At 51.1% G+C, this 24,309-nt stretch overlaps 1 protein-coding gene across 1 annotated transcript in view; it reads right to left on the bottom strand.

Moving 5' to 3' along the window:
- Positions 1-24,309, bottom strand: part of PAX5 (paired box 5) — a 165,816-nt gene that overhangs the window by 32,379 nt on the left and 109,128 nt on the right. The window contains exon 6 of the mRNA XM_030884263.3: positions 10,336-10,437. Within this exon, the coding sequence (XP_030740123.2) occupies positions 10,336-10,437 (102 nt within the window). The remainder of the gene's footprint in view (positions 1-10,335; positions 10,438-24,309) is intronic.

Genomic DNA, 24,309 nt, shown 5'->3' with positions numbered 1-24,309 from the left:
GCCTAGCTGCTCCCCTGACTGTCTGTGCACCGTGGCGAGGCACGGCACCTCTCTGAACTCAGCTCGCTTGCCTCTGAAATGGGGATAAACATTCCAACCTCAAAGGTGCTTTCAGGACTTCCCTGGTGGTGCAGTGGTTGAGAATCCGCCTGCCTGCCAGTGCAAGGGACACGGGTTCAAGCCCTGGTCTGGGAAGATCCCACATGCCACAGAGCAACTAAGCCCGTGCACCACAACTACTGGCTTGTGCTCTAGAGCCGGCGAGCCACAACTACTGAGCCTGTGTGCCACAACTACTGAAGCCCGTGTACCCTAGAGCCCGTGCTCCGCAACAAGAGAAGCCACTGCAATGAGAAGCCCCTTGCCGCAACTAGAGAAAGCCCGCGTGCAGCAACGAAGACCCAACACAGCCAAAAATAAATAAATAAATATTTTTTTTAAAAGTGCTTTCAAATTGCCACTGGGGGTGACAGGCATGCCTCCCTTATAGACTGTAAAGCACCATGTGGGTTGAGGCCAGGTTGTTGGTGGAATTAACTTATGGACGGAGGCAATTTGGCTTTATTTCAAAGCATTTTCCTTTTGGAGGGCAGGAGTCAAGCCCCACTGCTCTCTCTGCCCCCGAAAGCTCTGGGGGCTGCCAGAAGTTCTCAGGAGAGAAGTGTCCCAGGTGGAGTGACCCACAGGCTTAGTGGTGGCAGTCCATTCAGCTGAGGGCTGACAGCTGATGAAGTTTTAGAGACAAGGGCTGCAGATTCCAGTGGATCAAAGGTAGGAGAACAAAGATGACCCCCGTAGGTTCGATTTGGTTTCTGGAAGGACTCCAGTATGTACAGAAGCTAAGCATGCCTCAGAACCTTTATATTCACTATCCCTGCCCCAGATTGAAGCATTCATTTCCCCTCCTCACTCCACCTCCCACCAGCTAACATGCTGCTCCAACAGCATCAAGCCTGAGAACCGCCTCTTCCCAGATTCCTCCCCTGACCCAGGGCGGCACCACTGGGAGGCTTTAGCTCTGCCCCTGGTCTCCCCATTCTTTGATGTGGACAATGGTGTCTGCTTAATTTTAGCAAAACTCTATGCAAAAGCTGCTTCAGACATGCCCACTGCCCCCCAACAAACCCCTCTATGGGGAAATTCTGGAGCCTTCTATGCCTGACATCCCCATTCTAGGCTGGATCCCCCTTCTCTGTGCTCTGTGCTCCCAGAGTCCCTGGGGTCACCTGTTGCCACCCCTGTCCCCATAGGCCCTACTGACTCGCCTGTATGCACTATAGGCTGAGAACTTTTCGTGTCCATGTCCCATGGACAAGGGCATGGCTCTCCCCCTCATATCCCTAGGCTATACCCGGCACATGTAGTTGGTCAATAAATGTTGGAAGGAAGGAAGGGAGGGAGGGAAGAGGAAAGGAAGGATATGGTGGGGGGTGGTTTAGATGGATGGATGGATGGATGGATGGATGGACGGATGGATGGATGGAGCAGACATGGGGAAACTAACAAGAGGGTGGGACCCAGAGTAGCCTAGAGGAGGTGAAGGTGTCCTCAGTGCCTGCTCCGAGCTCCCCCAGTTGTGGCCACTTCCTGGGCAGCCTGTCCTTGCCATGGGCCTGACGTGTGTGAGAAAAGGCTGAGGTGCCCTGCCTCCCACCTCCGTGCTCCCCAAAGGGACACTCTGCTTAGATGAGGGAACAAATCATGGTCATCTTTGCTGCCTCTCCTGCCCTGAGGTTCTAGACTCCAAAGTCTGTAAGAACCCATCCCATGTGGCATGCCCAGAAGGCCGTCCTCGCCTGTCACAGCAGTGTTAGGGGACACAGCTATGGGTGTATGGGATTAGCATATTCTGAGGCACCCTTCCTTCAGCTCCACTCCTTGGAAGTGATTACCCAATTACATATGATAGCCCAGGGCCATTGCGTTAGCAGGTCCCAGCCCCAGAGCTGAATGGAAACTGGAAGGGAAATTGCTGCTCACGTCAAACAGAGGTGGCGAGGCTCGGGAGCCTCCAGTTCAGCTGAGGGGTGACACCAGCAGGCAGGGACATCGCAGATTTAGAAGCCCTTGTGTGGCAGGACCAGAAAGCCCCCTACGGAGCATCTAATTCAATCTTCTCACCCCCTGCCTCCTGTTTTAAGAGAAAGCAAGAAGTCCCAAGACCACATCCCAAGGTCACACTGTGAGTGTCTGGCAGCTGGAATCAAAACCCAAGCCTCCTAAGTTCCAGTAGGACCTTCATGCCCCAGCGTGCTTTCCATCTCTGAGCCTTTGCTCTTGCAATTCTTTTCTTCCCCAATGCGGCAAAGCACTCATAAAGCCCACGTGGAGTTTCTCCCCAGTCCCAGCGTCACTTCAATGCAGGGTTCACGTGGGGCTTTAGTCACGTGCACTGTCCAGATGAGGCCACTCCAAACCCCTCGTTCTCCATTCTACGAAGGCACAGCAGCCTTGCCTCTGACTCACGTCCAGATCTTCCTGGGCCAAGCCTGCCATCTGTCAAGGCTGCTGTTTGCAGCACTTCGTGCCACAGAGTTTTCCAGGGGTTAAGGCTCTGGGTCTTCTTACACATAGTCCCTCACCCAGCAATGCCCCTCCAACTTCTCAGACTGACAAACTCACCCTTCAATGTGCAGCTCAAATGACCTTCTCAGGGAAGCCTTCCCTGATTTCCCCCACTCCGCCCCATTGTCCCTAGCAGTCTCTCTCCTTCATTTCCTCAGCACATTCGTAGATTTTAGCTCTAAACACAGCATGCAGGGATGATTTTTTTTATATCTGTCTCCCCAACTGGACTGTGAGCTCCCTGAGGGCAGGGGCTGTGTCTGTAACACCACACCTAGCCCAGAACGGGCACCCAGTGTCTCTCAGGAACTGTCTGAGAATGAATGAATGGACAAATGAATGGCCACCTGTCATTTCATCCTAGCTGTGCCTGTCATTCCTTGGGGTCTACGTTCCTGGTGTGGCAGAGTGACTGGAGGCCACTAGAGGGCAGCAAAGAGTCAGGAACGAGCAACAGGTGTGCACCCCGAGCCCAGGGCAGGCGTGGAAAGGTGTGGAGGGAGCTTGGAAAGTGCCCAGGCCACAGGACCAGCAGGAGCCCTGATCAGGGGGAAGTAAGACCTAAAAACAAAGGCCACTCATCCCCTAAGCTAACACTCTGATGCTGGGGCCGGGGGAGGCACTTGGGGACAAAGCACTGATCCAGTCTCCTACCTGACGCTCCAGCCCCTCTGCCAAGTCCTCACTGGCTTCTGCTGGCCCCTCCCAAGCCTGCCCATCCCCATACCTTCAGTTCTAATTTTGGAGAAGGGTCTCTATACAAAGGCTGAAGAAGGTGTCCCTCTGACTCCCATCCATGGGTCCCGGCCATGCCTATGGAACTGTGCAGAGTGTACTGTACCCCTGCCCTACAGGCTGAGCGAGGCCCAGAGAGTGGAAACGGCGTGTCAGACCACACGGTGAGGCCCTGGCTGAGCTCGGCCAACATCCAAGCTTCTGCCTCCCCGCCTGGTGCTGGTCCCCCCGACGCCTCAAGCCTGCAGGCCTTTCACAGAGCGAGCAATGCTCCGTCAGGGAGGGGCTTGCTACAGACAAAAGAAGCCCTCCTCTCCTCCCCTCCAGACCTCAATACCCTTCCTACCTCACACAGCTGGTGCCTCAGTAACTGCAAACCTTCATTTCAAATGATCCTCAAAAACAGCAGGCAGGGCAGCTCAGAGAGGTCACAGAGCTCATGCAGAGCCCCACAGCTAATCAGTGCTGAAGCCACACTCCTTCCACAGGGCCCCTACTTCTCTTGGGACAATTCTGCGTCTCTCTCTGGGCAGACTTGCCCCTGTGCTTCTGGGCTTCTGCTTCGCCACCTGTCTGCAGAGCACCTCACCGGGATGTCTGCTTGGTCTCCAAAGTTGACGAGCTCAGACCCTAACCTTGTTGGCCCCCGGCCTCCTCCTCAACCATCTCCCCTTCCTGTCAACCCCACTTACCCAGCTGGGCTGGCTGGGCCATGCTCCCGCCCACGTGAACCCCCTCCAGTCGCCAGCGGGACCCACTCTCAGCCCCCTGCCCCACCCTCTTCTTCAGACGGCCAAGGATACTCCGGTTACAGCCCAGCTCATGGCCCTCTTTACCAGGACACCTTTCTCAACTGGACCAGCCCCAGGTGCCTCTCCGTTTTCTCCAGGCCTGGCACTCAGAGTCTGCCCTACTCCTGCTTGGCAATGCTCTTGTTTGTGACTGGACTCTCCTCTAACTGGATTTCCCATTGATCCACGGGCCCCATGGGCTGTGGGCGCTGCTGGAGCGCTCTTCACCTGACGCCGGTTTAGGCCTGCCTGCTAGGCTTCTCCCCTCACCACCACACCCAGCTCAGACCCCTGAATAAATGACAGCAATCATGCATAATAATAATAATTAATGCTTACACTGCACTTAATATGTGCCAGGCAAAGTTCTAAGAGTTTTTACATTTATTACAGCCGTCCCTCAGTATCTGCCAGGGATTGGTTCCAGGACCCCCTTGGATACCAAAATCCACAGATGCTCAAGTTTGTTCTATAACATGATGTAATATATGCATATAACCTACACACATCCTCCTGTATACTTTAAATCACCTCTTGATTACTTGTAACACCTAATCCAATATAAGTGCTATGTAAGTAGTTGCTGACACTATTCAAGTTTTGCTTTGTGGAACTTTCTGGAATTTTTTTCCAAGTGTTTTCTATCCATGGTTGGTTGAACCCATGGATGCAGAACCCACAGATACAGAGAGCCAACTGTACATCATTTACATGTACATCTCACTCTTATTATCATCATCATTCCCATTTTATAGATGAGGAGGAAACTAGGGTCTAGAGAAGTTACGTAACTTGCCCCAAGTCACACAGCTAGTAAGAAGCAGGACGGTGGCTCAAAACCAGGCAGTCTGGCTCCAGAGCCCATGCTCTTAACCACTCGGTCTCCCCGCTTCACCACGTGGCTGCCAGTGTGGGCCCTCGGGCAGCCCAGCCTCCTTGGCTACAGTGTTCCAGCACTGGGCTGAGCTCTCCCCGGCAGCCCAGCTCTCATCACCACCACCACCCCTCTCCACCACCTTTTGTATCTCATCAACTGTTGCCTGAGTGCTACTATGGGCCAGGCACTCTGCCAGGAACCAGGGACACAGCGGCGAGCAAAACAGACAGAACTTTGTGTGCTGTATAACCCTTCTGTACTGTATAGACCTGAGAGGAAACTGCATGAGGAAGGAGTAAACCGCTAATTAAATCCCTTCCATTGTGCTTAGTATCACAAATGAAAAGAACAGGATGCTTTGAGAGGGGTGTGATGGGGTTCTGGTTCAGATGGTGTGGTGGGCAGAGTAACACCGCCATCCCCGAAAGAGGTCTACGTCCTAATCCCTGGAACCCAGGATCGTGTCAGGTTATATGGCAAAGGGGGAATTCAGGTTGCTAAGTAGCTGACCTGAAGATATGGAGATTAGCCTGGATTAAGCAGGTGAGTCCAATAAAACAACAAGGGTCTTTCTAACGGGAAGAGGGGGCCAGGAGAGAGCAAACCTGGAATATGGAGGCACGATCAAGACTCAGCCCAACGTGGGGCCCCAAAACAAGGGATGCAGAGTATCTACAGGCTGGGAAAGGCAAGGACACAATTCTCTGCTGGGGCCTCCAGAAGGACACCCGGACTTCAGCCCAGGGAGACCCATTTTGGATTCCCGACCTCCAGAACCGTAAGATGAGAAATTATCATTGTTTTAAGTCACTAGTTTGTGGTAACTCATCACAGAAGCAAGAGGAAACTAACACATTTGGTGATGGGGAAGGCCCCTCAGAGGAGGTGAAACCGCAGGAGTGAGAGGGAGCCAGGCAGGCTGGGCCAGTCGGCAGCGGCAGCAGCAGAGGGGGCTGAGCGCGCTAAGCAGAGGAAACTGCCCGTGTGAGGGAAGCAGGCACCGTCATTCCTCCCGCTGGAATCTGGGGCCCTGTGCCTGCCCAGACGGCCTCACTGGCCTCAGGGGTCTGCTCCACCCTCACCCTCACCTCCCACTTCTTCAAGAAAGCCATCAGTGGATTGAGCAATTTAACTGAATGGCATCTAGAAGTGATGTACACCAATCCATGGCAAGTAGGGCGCCCAGGGCAGAGGAGCCTGCCAGCCTCCTTCTAGGGCCTCCCATCAAACAGCTGCTTGTCTGCTGCAGCCCAGGGAAGGCAAACACGGCAGGATTTCCCGGCACTCTGGCCTGAAGCCCCCAAGAGGAGTCCAGTAAAGGATACACGGGGGCGCCCAGGTTCATCTCAAAGACAGTTGGTTCCTTTGCTTCTTAGACTCACTGAAGCCAAAGGGCAGTGAACGCCCCTTTCTTTCCCCCAGCCTAGAATTTTTAAGAGTTTCAAATGCCATGTCAATATCCGTTAGGTTGTGCAAATATCTTCAGGCGGGAATCAACTAGTTATACTGCTCAAGACACTATGGAATCTTTGGTGCAAAACTTTTGGCATTTGATGAAGATAAAACCTGAAAACTGTCTCCACTCTGAGCTGACGTGACGTGCCGCACTTGCTTTAATCGACGAAGCAAAGGGCTACATGGGGTTGGCAGAGCCACAGGAACTGAATCTACCAACGCTAGAGAAAGCCAAGTAGCCCTGTTTTGCGGGTGTGAAAACACCCTGGAACCAGAAAGGGCAGACAACCCCTGATGGCGGAGTCAAATTCGAAATAAACAAGAGTTGAAGCCACCAAGCTGGCAGTACGGGAAAATGTACTATTTTTCCAGGCCCCAGAGTTCAACTGCCCAAGTGTTCCCTGGACATGATCCCTCCACAACTTGTCCTAAAAGCAGACCTTATCCATGGAAGCCTCCTTTATAAATGGAAGAGGGGGCAGCCAAATGTTTCCGAAAACCTAGGGTAGGAAAAACAGCTCAGAAGATTTCAGTTTCCCTCAGGATTCACTGCCAGGCCAGGAGGGAGGACTGTTCCATATAGCGAAACAGACCATCGCTGTGTAACAGCCTCAGCGATACAAAAACAGGATAAATGATTCACCTAAAACCTTGCTCAGCTTGTTTCTCCAAACGCTGCCAAAATGCCCTTGCGGGTCTAGAAATGGTATCGCCTGCGGTCACAATTGAATGAATACCTCCCAGATCCAGAAGCCCCAGGGGTTATGAATCAGAAGTCTGAACAACTACAAAGTTGAAACCCTGACACAGGTTGTGGTATATCCACATTCTAATCCCTAGAACCAGGGCTCATTACGTATATGACCAAAAAAAGTGGGGGGAGGGGTCCTTGTAGATGTGATTAAGTCAAGGATCTTGAAATGGGAAGATTACCCCACATTATCTGGGTGGGCCCTAAATACAGTCACATGTATCCTTACAAGAGAGAGCTTGAGGGAGACTTGATACACACACACACACACACACACACACACACACACACAGAAGTGATGTGAAGATGGGGCAGAGAGTTGCACATTGGAATGATGCGGCCACAAGCCAAGGAACGCCAGGAGCCCCAAGAAGGTAGCAGAGGAGAGGAACGGGTCTTTCCCTGGGGCCTCCAGAGCGAGGACAGCCCTGCCCACACCTTGATTTTGGCCCAGTGATACCGATTTCAGCCTTCTGGGCTCCAGGACTGTGAGAGAAATTTCTCTATTGTTTTAAGCCACCGCGTTTGTGCTGATTTGTTAAAGCCGCCACAGGAAACTCATATGCGGGTCAATGTGAATTTTCCCTCCCTTCCGCCCTCAGCCAACACTCACAAAAAAGTACCTATTCCGTGTTATGGGCTATGAGGGGTGCAGAGGACGACTAAAGCAGAGGCCTGGCCTCAGCGAGCTCACCTCCTGGTGGCAAAGCTAATTGGTCCACGTGGCATAACAAACAAATGTAAAGCATTGTCCCCAGAGCAGGGCCTCACCAGAGGCACAGGGGTGGTGATGTTTATGCTCAGCCCTGGAGGGTGAAGCTGGATCCCAACAGGCTGAGGCAGGAGGTGCTCTAAGCCAGAGACACAGAATAAGGAGGGACACTGACCGTCTGAGAGGCCTGCTGGGGACCAGCGAGCGGTCAGGGAGGGGGACGGGCTGGGAGAGTTGGCCAGAAAGGCAAGTTGAGGCCAGACTATGGTGATGCCTGAGTGACAGGCCCGGGACCTGCTCTGCTGAAAGGTGGGCCGTCTCTGCCTTGGGCCAACTCTGGGCAGTTCCAGCAAAGACCATGCATGCGGGCCAGCACTGCCCCATGAAGCCTTCCAAGAATGAGTTTGGAAATCATTTTGGAGACAGAGTCCCAGAGATGTGATGCTGGTTTGGACACTGAGGAACAGGAACTGAGGACCTGCCTGCTGAGCGTGGAGTCCCAGCCCTGATGCCGGCTCTGGCACTGAAGGAGTGCTGAGCTGCACGAGAAGAGAAAGCAGAAAGAGAAGGAAAAAGGGGAGGAGGGAGACGTGGGGCTCCCCTGCCAAAATGCTTGTCTTCCTTCCTCCTCACTGTGTGCCCTCCCTCTCTGCAGAGTCCCAGGGGACCACACCACCCGGCTGGCCCTGTGGCTGCCCCTGTCCAGCTGCTGCCGGCAGGTTTGGTTAGACTGTACCCTTGTGCAGGCCTGTGATTCCTGCTGCCACTATTAATGGGCATCGGTTCCCGCTGGGGGCTCTGCCAGGCCCCCAGCCGTTTGTATCCTGAGCCTGGTAATTAGAGCTGGGAGAATCCCAGGGGCTGGAGGCCAGGCTCTGTCTGGATAATCTCGGGAAAGTTCAGCTGCTCCTCTGAACTCGGCCTCTTTGGGGTTGGCAGCAGGGAGCCAGCAGGGCCAGCCGGGTGGCGTCTGCTTCACCTGCCAATGTGCTCTCGGGACAGGGCCCGGGGCTGCCGCCTCCCCCTCTGCTATCACTGAAAGCGTGCATTGACAGACTGAATGTACACGATGGCAGAGGACAGGAGTGCTGAACTGGAGGGCAGAAGACCCAGATTCAATATCTCCTACCACCAAGCTCTGCAGCCTTGGCCAGTTCCCTAACTTCTCTGAGTCTCAGTCTCCTTCTGAAACCTCGGGACCCTGCCCACCTCACAAGGTTGTAACACCAAAGGGCTCCTGGGCAAGCACTCTGCACTTGACAAAGGGCCCCACAGATGGGAGGGGCCGTTACTGGATAGGCAGGATCCTCCTAAGGCTGCCCTAACTCGCTGAGGGCTGAGAGATGAGTGGGGGTGGAGTGGGGGGCAGGAGGGCGTGTGTCCCACTGCCTCCGCTTGCCCGGAGCATGGTGTCTCCCTGTGCTCTGCCACGGCCCATCCTGGCGGCAGAAAAGGCAAAGGCTTTGCAGGCGCGAACCCGGCAGGCCTCCCCTGCGTTGGCAAGGCCCAGGGCAAGAGTACACACGGAGGCCATTTTCCATATGTCTCATATTTAAAAGTCATAAATCAAGCTAACAAGCCATTAAATGAAATATGCTCTGTCCTCCTACCTTGTTAAATACATCTTTGTAATAACCTGGAAGGCCAGGAGCGAGTTCAGAATTCTGGGACTCCTGGGCGCCTGCGCCGGGCTCTGGCTACGTGGGGAAAGCCCACCCAAGCTCTGGTCTGCCTAGCTTCCTTTCCCATGCCCAGCCCACTCATCCTCACCCCGGCCTCAAACACAGGTGTGGACGCCCAGCCTTCACGTCCAAGCTCTGTCCACACCGTCCACGAAGAGTCGGTCCTCAGGCCCTGGGGTGCACGCATCTGGGACGTGGGCTGGGAGGAGGCTGGAAGAGGCTTAGGGCTGTTTGGGCAGGACCCCTGGGTGGGCTAGAAGGAGGGGTATGGGCACCAGATGGGCACATTCCCTTGGCCTGCAGACTCCCCAGTCCATGGGTGGGGGGACACTGCCCCTGCAGTGTGGAGGAGGCTCCAGAGCAGGGGCCCTCCTGCCTGGTCTAAGGGTGGTTCACGCTGGGTCATGGCTTCTAGTCGTGGCTCTGCCTCCTACTTGATGGGTGACTTAGGCACGTCCCAGCCCCTCTCTGACCTTCGGCCAGATCCCGGCCCCCTCCGTGTTCAGGCTTCCTGTGTAGCCAGTGAGGGGTGTGTGAGCGACAGTCAAGGGCCCCCCTCTCTCTGATGTCCTCAGACGTGCTGCCGCTGGCTGGTCCAGCCCCACTGCCAACCCAGCTGCAGAGAAAGAGGCCGACAGTGCAGACCTCTGCCTCATTTATTCAGGTCCACTTCTCAGAAGCAGAGAGGTCATCTGTGCTGTTTGCGGGGATGCCCCCCGGAACCCCGAACGTCGCCTGCTACAGAGACGCAGACAGTGCAAACTCACCAGGCACCATCCCTGTCAGTGTTGGCGCTGAGTAGCTGCCCTGTCCGGCGGGGGGGACATGCGGAGGGTACCCGGGGAGGGTCGTGCTCGCCAAGTCGCGGCCTGAGGAATCAAAGCAACAAATCACAGGGTGAGCATCTCCACGGCCAGCTGCTCATGTCCACAGCTCCCTGGACATCTGCACATTTGTCACGTCTGGATGCTTAACACCAATGTGCCCCCAGTCCACGTGCATGTGCACGCGCGCGCGCGCGCACACACACACACACACACACACACACACACACACATACACACACACACTTACCCACCCCTCCAGCCGCCCAGGTTCCACTCAGCAGGAAGCAGGGATGGCTCTGCCACACCCCTGGGAAACTGGAGCTCTGACCAGCTCCCCTTGCCCTCTACTCCCCAAGCAGGGCTTGGACTTCTCCATCCCACACCTTTTCTTCTGCTGTGCCCTCTGCACACGGCCCAACACTACCCGCCTTCAAAGACCAGCTCAACTGCCTCCCTCCTCCTCTTCCTCGACAGTGGGTGGGGCTCTTCCTGCCTCAGACCTGTATCTGGTCCTCACTGAACTTTTCCTCTTTGGGCCTAGAGCTTGTCATTCATTCAGTGATGGTGCAGGACGCACCTCCTGACACCAGACACTGCTGTTCTGGACTGTGGGACATGGAGGTTACGGCCTCAGCCCTCGGGGGCAGACATCCAGTGGGCACATGTCCACCTCATTGCAGGCTGTCAGCTCCTGAGGGCAGGGGTGACACCTTGTTCAGCACCCAGAACACCTGCCTCCACCATGGGGCTTAGCACCTATAGTAGGTCTTCATGAAAAAATGTGTGAATGAATGCAGCAGCCAAGTGGTCTGCGTTCCAGGCCGTGTGGAAGAAAACCCCAAAGTGGTAGAACTGTGTAAGGGAAGTGCCACTGAGGTCTGCCGCTCAGGGAAAGAGCAGGGCTACAGCTCTTCAAACATTGCCAGTCACACGTATGTACCCAGGTGCTCACGCACAAGACCAACAATCCAGACCCTGGGAGATGGGACTGCGCAGTGATTACCTGCTGAGCTCTGAGGACGAGACCCTACCCTGGTGGGCGGAATCGGCAGTTGCCCCTAAAAGAAAGGGATGCCCCTGCTGTCAGCCATCCTGGGAAATGGGTGGGAAATCAGGTGGCCTTGGGAGGGAGAGAAGGCGGCCTTGGGATGAGGGAGGGAGAGAAGGCAGAACCTTGCCCTCTTCTGGATGTGGACACTGAAGGCCAGAAGAGGTCCAGCGGTGTGGGGGACCAGCCCCTGACCCCGCAGAGCCAGGCTGGGGCCCAGGGGCCTCCCCTAGGGCCCAGTGGGGTGCTGCCAGCAGGACACAGTACACGACTTTGAGCTCCAGCACCGCTAGCAGGTGGCCAAAGAGGAGGGACCATCTCTGACCAATGCCCCCCAGAGACTCCAAGGCAGCGACCATTTATGAGCCTATAAATTGGTCCCCATATGAAAGAACAGCCCTTCTAGTGCCAGTCCCTCAAAGACTGTCCAGCCAGCGCCCAGAGGCTGCCTCATTTCACAGGTTCTGCTTGTCTTCCAGACCCTTACAGAGCACAAGGCAGCTGCTCAACAGCAGGCCCCCTGCCCCCGCCCTCTGCTCAGCACCTCCCTGGCTTTGGACTGGGCATCTGGCTTGTGACAAGCATGGCTCGTGTCTCTTCACATGCGGCATTGCTGCAGCACAGCAGGTGCCCCAAGGTTTACCTCCTGGAGTCCTGATTGCCCCCCGAACTGCACGTGACTCCCCATGAGAGCTGAGATCAGACAGAAAAGTGGGGTTGACAGAACTGACCACACTTACATGGTGATTTCAAGAGGCTTTCCCCCGCCCCGCCCCCCCGCATCCCCTCCCTCTTCTGACCCAGCAACCACAGCCCTCCACGGCAGCTCCTTTCCGCACAGAGTCTAAGCTCCAGGATCAAGTCTTTGCACCCCACAGCTGGAATGGCGGAGGCCTACAAACGTTTAAGTGGATGAAAGGCCCTGCTAGAGAAGCAGGAACTCTCTGGAGGCCATAATACTCCCCTCCATCTGGGGTCAAGGGCTCGCAGAGCTCTTCTTGACCAACCCCTGTGCCATTTTGCAGACGAAAACGCTGAGACCCACGGCAGGGAGAGGGGAGCAACTGGCCCATGTTTCCTAACATCAGCCCAGGAGCCACCTCTATCTTAAGCAGCATCCTGTTGGGGGTTGGGGGAGCACCCAGGCCCAACACAGTCTTCTCCACACTTGCTACAGAGATTTGGTGACCCAAGGGCCACTGAAAAGATGTCTCAGGAAGCAGAGTGAGCACAAGTGTCAGAATGCTCGGTGCAAGATCGTGGTGCCAGGGGCCAGACTGTGAAACGAGTAGAGAGAGCGCAGGCTGGGGCTGTTCTAATGCATCGGCTTCCCTACCAACCCGTGCAGCAACCACTCGGCCCCGGCCCCAGACTCAAACCACAAACACTTACATAGAAATTGTAAACACCAGGCTCTGTTCTCAGCCTTTTAAATCATCAACTCATTTAACCCTCAACAACCCCATGAGGTAAGGTACCGATACTTTCCCCACTTTATAGGATAATGAGACGGAGAAAGGTCAAGTAATTTGTCCAAGGTTGCACAGTAAGGGCCAGGGTCTGAACCCAAGCAATCCAGTGGCAAAGACCATGTGTTTAGCCAGTCCACTCCACTGCCTTGCACAGGTACCTGGCTGTGCTTCTGTCCACCCGACTCTCAGCTGGGACAGCAGGCTGAGCCCTGCCTTCAGGCCACAGTGTCACCATGGCTTACTGGCTCCCTCGTGCAGAAGGAAATTCAACTACACGGTTTTTGTGATATATGTGTTGAGGTGGGAGCCAGGACCACACCAGCAGGAGGCCAGATCTGCCTCCTGAAAGATGCAGGCATTATCCTGATAGGAGGCTGCCTGGTGCAGGGGGGCTCCTGGGGCCAAGCCCCACGAGGTCCACATCCACCTGTCTGCCTGAAATGGATAAGAGGCTCCTGAGAAGGGAAGGGACTTGCCCACGACACTCTACTGATTTGAGGCAAGGCTGGGACTGGAATCCAGCTCTCCTGTCTCCTGGGATTTGGTTCTTTCTTCAACAGGGGCTGTCCTTTTGGTCACATCTGAACCTCAACGGTTTCTGCCACTGTTATATATGCTTTAAAACCCTGATCCCAAAAGCAGAAATGCAGTGCCTCACCAAAGCACTCAACTCAGGAAGCTAGATAAAAAAGCAATAAAATGAACCTAAGGAAAGGAGGAGGAAGGAATCGATAAAGAAAAGCAGAAAATAATGAATTTGGAACCAGAAAAGCAGACACAATAATAAATATACACAATAATAAATAATAAATACAACCAAGAGTTGTTCTTTGAAAAGACCAATGAGACAGACAAACCTAGGGCAAGATTCAAAAAAGAAGACACAAATATCAAGGTCAGGAATGAGGAGAAGATACAAGCAGAGATATGGAAGAGATGATATTTTAAAAACATAAGAAAACGCGTGGACGCTCTAGCTATTAAATGTGGAAATCTCGTCAAAAGGGACAACGGTCTAGGAAAACATGAATTAGCAAAACTAACTCAAGAAGAGGTAGAAAATATGAACAGCCCAATCGTCTTAGAAAAAACAGAAAAAGTTGTTTAAAATTATTTTTTAAAATAAGGTGCCTCACCCATTTAGCTTCTTGGGCAAGTTTGTTTTTGTTTTTGGCAAGTTCTTTTAAACCTTCAAGGAACACATACTTCTATTATTAAGCTGATCCGGGATACATAAAACTAAGAAAATCTTCATTTTGCCAAGCTAGCAAAATGATCCTGATTTAAAGACTGAACAAAGGTGCACAGAAATGAAAATTAATGGCCAGTCTCACAATTTATTAATATGCATGCAAAAAAACCCTACTATCTCACTGATGAAGCAACATATAGAGAGAAGAGTACACATGACCAAATAAGGTTTATGCCAGGTATGCCAGGGCGCTTCAATATTAAAGCATTCATTGGGAATTCATATTAATATATCAAAAGAGGAAAACCATAAGATTATATCAAAGCTGTGGAAAAGGCATTGGCTATAATTAAAGAACACTTACAGCTCGATAATAAAAAGACAAGCAACTCAGTGTAAAAATGGGCAAAGGATCTGAATACACATTCATCTAAAGAAGATATACAAAAATGGCCAATTCGCTATCAGGGAAATGCAAATCAAAACCACAATGAAACACCACTTTGTACCCATTAGAATGGCTATAATCAAAAAGACAGATTTTTGACAGCATTGGGAAAGATGTGGAAAATTGGAATCCTTATACACTGCTGGTGGGAATATAAAATGGTGCAGCCACTTCAGAAAAGTCTGGAAGTTCCGCAAAAAGTTAAACATAGAGTTACCATGTGACCCAGTAATTCACTCCAAGAGAAACAAAAACATATGTCCACACAAAACATGTACACGTATGCTTAAAGCAGCATTATTCATAGTAGCCAAAAAGTGGAAACTATTCGAATATCCATCAATTGATGAATGGATAAAGAAAATATGGTGTATCCATACAATGGAATATTTGGCAATAAAAAGGAATGAAGTACTGATACATGCTACAACATGGATGACCTTGAAATCATTATGCTAAGTGAAAGAAGCCAGCCACAAAAGACTACATATTGTATGATTCTATTAATATAAAATGTCCAGAATAGGCAAATCTATGGAGACAAAAAGTAGATTAGTGGTTGCCTTAGTCTGGGGGTGGGAAATAGGGGGAAGGGAGGAACTGCTAATGGATAGGAGGTCTTTTTTTTGGGGGGGGTGCAATGTTCTAAAATTGGTCATGGTGATGGTTGCATGACTTTGTGAGTGCACTAAAAATCATTGAGTTGTACACCTCATATGGGTGCATTGTGTGAAGTATATCTCAATAGCACTGTTATTTTTTATTCTTGCCATCTATCATCAGCATAATCTTTAAAAAGAAAAAGTCATTTGACACCAAAAATGTAGGAAGGACATAGTATTAAACTGTTTCTGAAACCAAATAAAATTATCTTTAAGGAAAAAATATTCAATAAAAGAAAAAATTGATAAATTGGATTACTTAATAAAACAGACCAAAAACCTCTTGCCTGGTAAAAACAAAATAAGCAAGGTCAAATGATAAATGGCAGACTGGAAGAAACTATTTGCAGCATATACCGTAGATAAACGGCTACTATCCTGATATATCAAGAGCACATAAGAATCAAAGGGAAAAGAACAAAAGTCCCGTAGAAAAATGGCCAAAATTCGTGAACATAAAACTCACCAAAAATATTTATATATATATATGTAAAATGACAAACAAATTGAAAAGACGTTCAGTTTACTCATAATACTAGAAATGCAAATTAAATGCAAAATTGTACAACCCCATGTGGAGGGGGATTTGGCAACACCTAACAAAACTGCACAAGCGTTTACCCTTCTAACAGGCAATCTCACTTCTAGGGATTTACCCTGAACATACATACGCCTTCAGCAATACGCAAATGCATACACACGGGTTAGTCACTGCAGCACTATTTCTAACTACAAATTACTGGAAACGATCTAAAGGCCCAAGCCTAGAGAACTGGGTGAATAAACTGTGGTGCGCACACACACTGGGGTGCCGTGCAGCTGTGCAGAAGATCGAGGAGCCGGAGGGCTGCACCTGGCACGGGTGATGGAAGCCAGGAACTGAACCCTGGTTGCCCCGCGCCTTTGCAGCAGGTTGCTGTCCTCCACACAATCCCAGGTCAGAACCCTTAGGGAACTTCAAGTTCAGGTTCCAAATGACTAACTTTGGAAAACCACAGAGGGATGATGGTAGGGAAGGGACAAAAGTAGACTCTTGGCCCTGGAGGTGTGTGAGTTTGGAATGCTCAAAATACAAACGAGTGAAGGGGAGAGGGCGCAGGGCTGGCTTAGCTGACACTGGTGGAGGAAGTGGCCTCTGGAGGCCAGACCCATCCCGAGGGAGGAGATGCTCAAGCCAGCGCAGAGGGTGTCAGGCTCCAGGGGGCAGGAAGCCACCTTCACCTGCTCAACTTTCCTACAGGCCCCCAGTTGCCTCCAGAGTCAAATCTGGACTCCTGGGACGGGCAGGGGGTGTGGAATTTGGAATCACACAGGTCTGGGTGCAAACTTAGCACCACCACTTCCCAGCTGTGTGACCTTTGGAAAGTAATACAATCATCTGAGCTTCAGTCTTCCTTTTGTAATCGGAAACAGAGCGTATTTATTGGAAGCAAAACAATGCGGTGCTTACTGTGACAGTATTAAAACGTGTCTGCAAAACATGTCTTCTTTGCTAGCCTTCTCGTAGAGGGAAGGGGTCTATGTCCCCTTGCCTTGAATCTGGGCCACTTTGGTGACTAGTCAACCAACAGAGCAACAACTTCCTTAGAGGTTCCCATGAGCCAGGCCCTGGGCCAGTACTTCACATGCCTTATCTCAGTCAACACTCACAACAACCCCAGAATGTGGGTACTATTATTTTCCCCACTCTACAGATGAGGAAATGAAGGCCTCAAGCAGTTGATGTGCCCAAGGTCGTACAGCTGATAATCATGATCGTTAACTTTTTTGCAGCACTTACTATATGCCAGGCACTGTTCTAACACTAGGCAGCATTCCAAACACTGTTCACTGTGTTTTGTAGATTTAATTTAATCCTCAGAAACTCTGTTAGGTAAGTCCTACTATTATCCCCATTTTACAGATGTGGAACTAAAACACAAAGAGGTTAGGTACCTGCACAAGGTCTCACAGCTAGTAAGAAATGGAGCCATATCCAAACTTAGGCATTCTGGCACCAGAATGCCTCACATTCCCCCAGTGCACTGGGCACTTGTCCTTTTCCTGCCCGTAAACTGGAGGTCCCCAGACAGCAAGAGCTGCTCACATCCCTCCCTTCCCTGCACTGGCCGGGCACACAGTAGGTGCTCAGAAAACGTCTGCCAAGGTGAAATTAATCAAAAGACATTGGTTCTCCCGTCTGAAAGAAACTTCGGTTCCCACCTCATCAACATCTCAGAAAGCCCTTCATCATGGACTCCACAAGATAACTAGCCCTGATTTATCTGTTTTTTTGTTTGGATGCAACTTTTTCTTTTTCATACAGGCCATTTCTAGGTAGGCTCTCCCTATGTACACTAATGGGGGGAAATCTGAATCCAATTAACTTCAAATTTAGCTCATAATGAACTTATCTCATTTTGCTACCAGCTCCATTCTCATCGTGTGGCAGTAATTAACCACTGGGGGTTGTCACTCCCAGACACATGACATGGAGATCCTCCCATCCCCTCACTTCAAACCCTTACAGAATTCATTACCCTGACAGTGTGCAAACCCTTCATTTTGAATACCGCAGGGCACCAACCAAACTCCCCCTCTATCTGCCTGACTGTGTGTGTGAGCGAAAGAAGAAAGCAAGCCACTGAGAAGGCATGAATTATTGTGAACAAGATGGGAGCAGGATGCTGGTGATGGTTCAATGGTCAGAGAGGGTCTGCCAGCCTTGACATCCCTGGGTTGGAGGTTCTGCCCAGAGGAGGGGAGTCTCCACCCACAAAGTCCAAGCTCTAAGGGAATATGGCGGAGCTGGTTGGGGAAGGCAAAGTCCCTTCCAAACTGGCGATCATATCCACTGGGGACTCTTCATGCCCAGGAAGCCTGCACACCCCAGGCCGGGGCAATGGTGACTTGCTGTGTGACCTCAGGTAAGTTCTGCCACCTCTCTGGGCCTTAGTTTTCCCATCAGAACACTCAAGCAGTGGGAACAGATGGCCTCTGAGGGATTTTTCTGCTCCAACATCCTATAGGTCAGAGGCCTCATTTTACCCCTGTGTTGTTGGAAATGGAGGCCGGGCCAGCTGCTATAGAGATGGAAGTTCCTGCCCGCCTAGCCTCAGCACTCCTGCCTAAAGCATCAGGTACCCTGGGGCCCCTGGATTAAATCCTAGTGAAAGGAGGGTAAGCATCAGTCTTGTTTCTGTCTTCAGGAAAGGAACTTACGGCAGGAGATGGGGGCCGTCGACCTGCACTTTATTGCCACGGCCCCCTCACCAAATGTCCACAAGGGCGACCAGGCACCTGGCCCGGAAAGCAGCTCCTACTCGGCTGTGGCTAGTTTTCAGAAGAAGCTGGTTTCATTTCATTTGGGAATCGCCTGTCTACATGAATGTTGACTCAAATCCAGTTTCTAATATGTACACTGAGGGCCAAAGAAAACTTATCTGAAGCCCATGTTTAGCCCTCAGACGGCCAATCTCAGCCCTTCCTATCCTCAAAGCTCTCGAATCCTGTCTGAACCTCCCCACACCAACACCCCCACCAGCTTCACCAGCTGCCAGGCCTTTTAAGGACATGAGCCCTGCCTGGGTGTAGGTAACTACGAAAGAGTAACCACCGTGCTGGGCAGAACAGGCCAGGGGATGGAGGAAAAGCACTGCAGGAGGCGACTGCTGAGAAACTGGGGCACAACCACAGCCAGCTCCCTGGGGCCATCCTAACCTCCTGGCATCTTCCTTGTTTCTGGGGGCGGCGGGGACAGCCCCAGCCTCCCAGCCATGCCAGCTTCCAAGACACCCGTTCTCCCTCAAGCCCAGTCAGTCCCCAAGCCCCTCCTGACTCTCCATTGCCTTGGTGCCCTCTCCTCCCTGGCCCGACCTGCCAGGTCAGACTGTTCTTCCCTTCACTCTGTTTCCTGGCAACCTCCCCTCAGCCCCTGCCCTGTCCCTGCCCTACCGTCTGTCTGGATGGCCTGTCAAGGCTGCTCTTCCAGAGCCCCGGCATCCAGCCACCAAACCGCTCAGCTCACCCTGAAGGACAGCTTGGAATCGCGCAGGAACTCAGTGAGGGCTCCGAAGCCAACACTTTTGATTCTATCTTGGTTCAATAATTTAACCAGAACTGCAGACACTTCTACTTCTACAACATTTTCTCAGAAAACACTTCCTCAGAGTCACAGAACCATGAGAAAGCCTTTTGCATGTTAAGAAACATTATGAAAACTTAAAAAGAAAAGGTCATAAAGGTGGGGAGCATAGCCTTTCAATGTCACGGGGCACTATTTAACAGGCACACCCAAGGATCATACTTCTAAGAGAATATACCTGTGTTTGATGATTCTTTACTGTTTGATTAGAACCTAGAAATAGGGAAGTTACACATTAATGTGTAGATTTCTATCAAGTAGAAAAGATAACCCCAAAGGTTTGGGTTTATTGCCCTGTAGGGCATTAACCAATTTTGTATCTAATCTAGCAATTTTATTCCAACATTTAAAAAAAATGCCTTTCTCCATGGACAATATAAACCCTGTTCCTCAAATGTTCTTGGAACCACTTTTTTTTTTTTTTTTTTTTGCGGTACGTGGGCCTCTTACTCTTGTGGCATCTCCCGTTGCGGAGCACAGGCTCCGGACGCTCAGGCTCCGGACGCTCAGGCTCAGCGGCCATGGCTCACGGGCCCAGCCACTCTGCGGCATGTGGGATCTTCCCGGACCGGGGCATGAACCTGTGTCCCCTGCACCGGCAGGCGGACTCTCAACCACTGCACCACCAGGGAAGCCCTCTTGGAACCACTTTTATCTTTTTATAGGTTCGCTCATTAATACGAGTTGAGTAAAATCTTCATGTGTTCATTCTCTATTTGTACATGAGCTATGTTCTTAATTTTTAAAAAATTATACATTGACACTCGTTATAGGAAAAAGCCAACAAACCGTGAGTGAGATGAGTTGAAGATTTTCAACCAACACCAAAGCAGGTGACAGTAAACAATTGCCACCGTAGGAGAGGGAGAGACGAACAACCCAACACCCAGGATCTGGGAAGGGGATTAATCCTGCTGCACAAACCCCCGGCGTGTGTGTACACGAAGAGCGTATGCCACCAGGCTCATTCTTTCCAGCTGGCGTTTGAAATGTGTGACAGTTTGAACAGGGGCTGCTCCGGAGTCTCCCTTTGTTCAGAACTGCCACAAGCAAAGGGTGTGTGAGCTGGGGAGTGCAGGGGGAGTGTTTCACCTAGAGGGGAAAGGCTGGCAATGAGGGAGTAGTCCAATTGCCTGCACACAATGATGTGCTAATTGCAGAGGGGCCTATCCAGTCATTAAAGCAGACCTGGCCCCAGCTCCTAATGACAGGTTTATCAGCCATTAGTTTAGGCGGTGTTATTTACTTAGAAAGAATAACCCTCAATTTCTTTCCCCCAAATTACTTAATCCCCACTTTCAACTAATTCTGATTAGCCCTCCTCTAATTGCCCTGGCTAAAGATCTAATCTGGATGTGTCCAGCAGGGAAGACAACTCTGAGAATTCCTCAGGGCTCTGTTTACTTTGCAGCCTCAAGCCTCCCCATTCCTTCATTCCAACCGACCTCATCTGCTCCCCGGGAATCACTGGGAACTTCCGGACTCCAACAACTGTGTTACAATTTCAAGAAAATGTTTGAATTTCATCTGCCTGGAATTTTAGAGCAGATACTGGGGCTCAGTCAATATTTCCATGTACATTTATGACATGATCTGCCTCAACTAGCAACTGTTGATCCAACGTAATAAACCAACAAAGGCAGGGTTCTAGTGAATAAGACTGCAAAGTGGCTCTGCCGCGCTCATGGTTCCGGGCATCCCTGCCAGGACAGGTGCTGCTGCAGGGAGAGGCAGAAGCCAGTATTTACAGCAAGAGAACAGCAAGGGCCACTGTGGGCTAGCTCAGGTCTTCACTCATTCATTTGTTCACTCATTCATTCATGCATTATCTGATCCCTACTGAGTTCTAGCACCAGAGGACCTGGAGATGATAATAACAGTAATAATAATAATATCCACAACAATAACAATGATTGTTTATTCAGCTCTTACCATGCACCAGGCACCATTCGAAGTGCTTGTATGTATGATCTCATTTAAGCGTCACAGCCACCCTGGGAGATATAAACCTTTATAATCCCTAATTTGCAGATAAGATGGTGGCACTTGGAGGCAAACTGAGGCCAACTGATGCCAGAGTCCCTACCTTTACCACCCCCCTCCCCTCATGATTCTTCTTCAAAAGGTGAATTGCAAAAAACAAAACACACCTCCTTTTGACCTGCAATTCTACTTCTAGGACTTTACCTACGGAAACACACAGAAAAGTACACCAAGGTTTACATTTAATGGGAAGGAAGGAGGGAAGGTGGGGAGGGAGGGAGACAATCCAAGTGTCTATCATAATGGCTGGATTAAATAAATTATGATACTTCCCTGTGATGGAATACTGCACACTTCTGAAAAACAATGAGGCAGATTTGAGTGTGCGGACTGTGAAAAGAGCTCCAATATACATTATTGAGTGAATAAAGCAAAGTGCAGAAGAGCACTGTGCACAGTGTGATTTTATTTGTGCCAGTAAAAAGTGGATAAATCTATCTGCTGATAGATGCATAAACATGTTACTGAAAGTATACACAAGACACGGTTAACTTTGGGGTGAGCGATTACGGATGGGAGGGCTGAGGTTGGGCAAAGGAGAACTATTTTTCATTTTATATTTTTCTGTATGGTTTAAATATTTAACCACATGCATGTATTACTTTTTATTCAAAATGAACTTTCTGATTTAAAATGAACTTTTTCTTAAGAATCAGACACTGTCTGTGCCCCAAGGGGCTCACTGACGGTCTTGAAGGGGAGGTAATAATGAATCTAGGATGCACAAAGGGCACACTCCCCCCCCCCCCCCCCCCCCCCCCGCTGCTCCCACCTCAGCAGCTCTGGGCCAGAGCTGTCATGGTGGGAACTCCTTGCTTTCAAGGACAGCATCACGATGCCAGAAGCATCTTGGCCAAGTCAAAGATCCACAGCTTATGGTCCCACCAGGCCTCCCCCACGCCAGCAACCAGCCCTGCACGGACAGAAAATGCAGTGATGTCCCGCCCATCCAAAATATGCCATCAGGGAACCTCAGTCCTGACAATCTGGCTGTGAGTAGCCAAAAGGTGGGCACAAAGCCTGTCCCTAGAGCCCCCCTGGGTACCAGCTCCGGCAGGCCGGGTCCTCATCTGCACACAGTTCCAACGAGCTCAGTGGCTTGGTTTCCCAGCTGCCAGCAGATTGAAAACAGCAAAATAAGAAGAGGGAGAGAGACTTATAGAGCCAGGCAAACTGATGTTAGGAGAAGTGACAGGTGAGCAGCAAGGATGGAGACGGGAAAACAATATAATCCGACATAAGAAGCCCAAACCTCAACAGTCTGGGGTGCTTGGCGGAGGGCAAACTGCCTGCCTGCAGACCTCCAGAGCCTTCGCCACTGCAGCGGTCGAGGTTCAGGGATGCTGATTCACGGAGATGAACCTGGGTGCTGTCATTGGAGGAGGGTGAACTTCTGTCTCTCCAGCATGATTATGTGCATCTCTTATCTGAGAAACTGATATGACAAACCAGTGTTTTGAAAGTTGGCTTGGGACCTATATAATCATAAGTAGCAGATGGATGGGCTTCCCTGGTGGCGCAGTGGTTGAGAGTCCGCCTGCCGATGCAGGGGACACGGGTTCGTTTCCCGGTCCGGGAGGATCCCACATGCCGCGGAGCGGCTGCGCCTGTGAGCTATGGCTGCTGAGCCTGCGCATCCGGAGCCTGTGCTCCGCAGCGGGAGAGGCCACAACAGTGAGAGGCCCGCGTACCGCAAAAAAAAAAAAAGTAGCAGATGGAGAAAAGCCCAATTGTCCATCTCAGTCCAGGATGGGTCCTTGGAGAACCCTTGTACGGTGCATGGCAATGGAAAAGACCACCAGGAGATACGACTGCTGATGGAAACCCTCCTCACCTCCACTCCTGGTTATGGTATGCACCCACCCAAGCTGGCTGGAGGATATTGAAAATGTATTCTTGCCTCCCAATGTCTCGGAACCATGGAGTCCCATGGCTGGACTGAAACTTGGAGGTGTCCCAGTCCCCCCGCCACCCTGACTCAGGGCTGACAACATTCTCATCACGTTTACCCACCCCAGGCTGCTAACGCAGAACACACTTCCCAAATCTAATGGTTGGGAGTCTCTTCCTTCCCAAGAATTGGTTTATACATAAACTAGACGATTACTAAATGGAAAGTGGAATGAATAAGTGAATACACAGAAATCAACGAGTTCCCCTGAGGTGACCTTCTAGATTGGGGGACTTTAAATCTTTGTAAAAGGGCACAGTGTGGCATGGTAGTTAGGGACAGAGGCCACAGCCTGGCAGTCTCAATTCTGACCCTGGGTCCACCCTCGTTGGCTGTGTGATCTTGAGCAAGTTGCTTAGCCTCTCTGTGTCCGTTTTCTCATCTGTACATGAAGATCTGCCTCATCGTGTTGCTGCGTGGATTAAGTTAACAAATGCATGTAAAGCCCCCAGCACAGAGCAAACACTCAGTGGTGCCACCATAGCTCCATAGCTCACCCCAAAGCACAGCCAGATCAGTGTTTGAAAGTGTGGCTCTGCTCTCCTCAAGCCATTGTCAGAACATGCAATGGCTCCCCACTGCCAACCCAGCAAAGACCACACCGTTAGCTAAAAACACAAGCCCATCCAGAGCCCAAATCCCAGTCCTGACTCCTACCCACCGTGTGACCTTGGGCAAGTGATCCAGCCTCCCTTTCCTCACATGTGTAAGGAAGCAGGAAGGCTCCGCAACAGTTCCTCCCTGGTGGGGTGACTGTGCATGAGGCGAGTGCCTGGCTTGAGCCCCTCACTGCCCACTCCCTACGCAAGCGCACTGCCCTTTCGGGCCGCCTGTCTTCCTTTGTGCCCCATAAATCATTTGAAGAACGAAGTGTGAAAGACGGTAAGTGAAGAAGGAAGCCATACTCTACACGAAGGTGGAAAGTCTCAGAAAGCTCACCCACCCACCGCTGGGTGTCCCCGCCGTGCAGCTGAA

This window comes from Globicephala melas, chromosome 6 (assembly GCF_963455315.2).
Source record: "Globicephala melas chromosome 6, mGloMel1.2, whole genome shotgun sequence".
NCBI classification, from domain to species: Eukaryota; Metazoa; Chordata; class Mammalia; order Artiodactyla; family Delphinidae; genus Globicephala; species Globicephala melas.
Note: the sequence above shows the minus strand (reverse complement) of the source record. Positions and strands in the feature narration are given on the sequence as shown.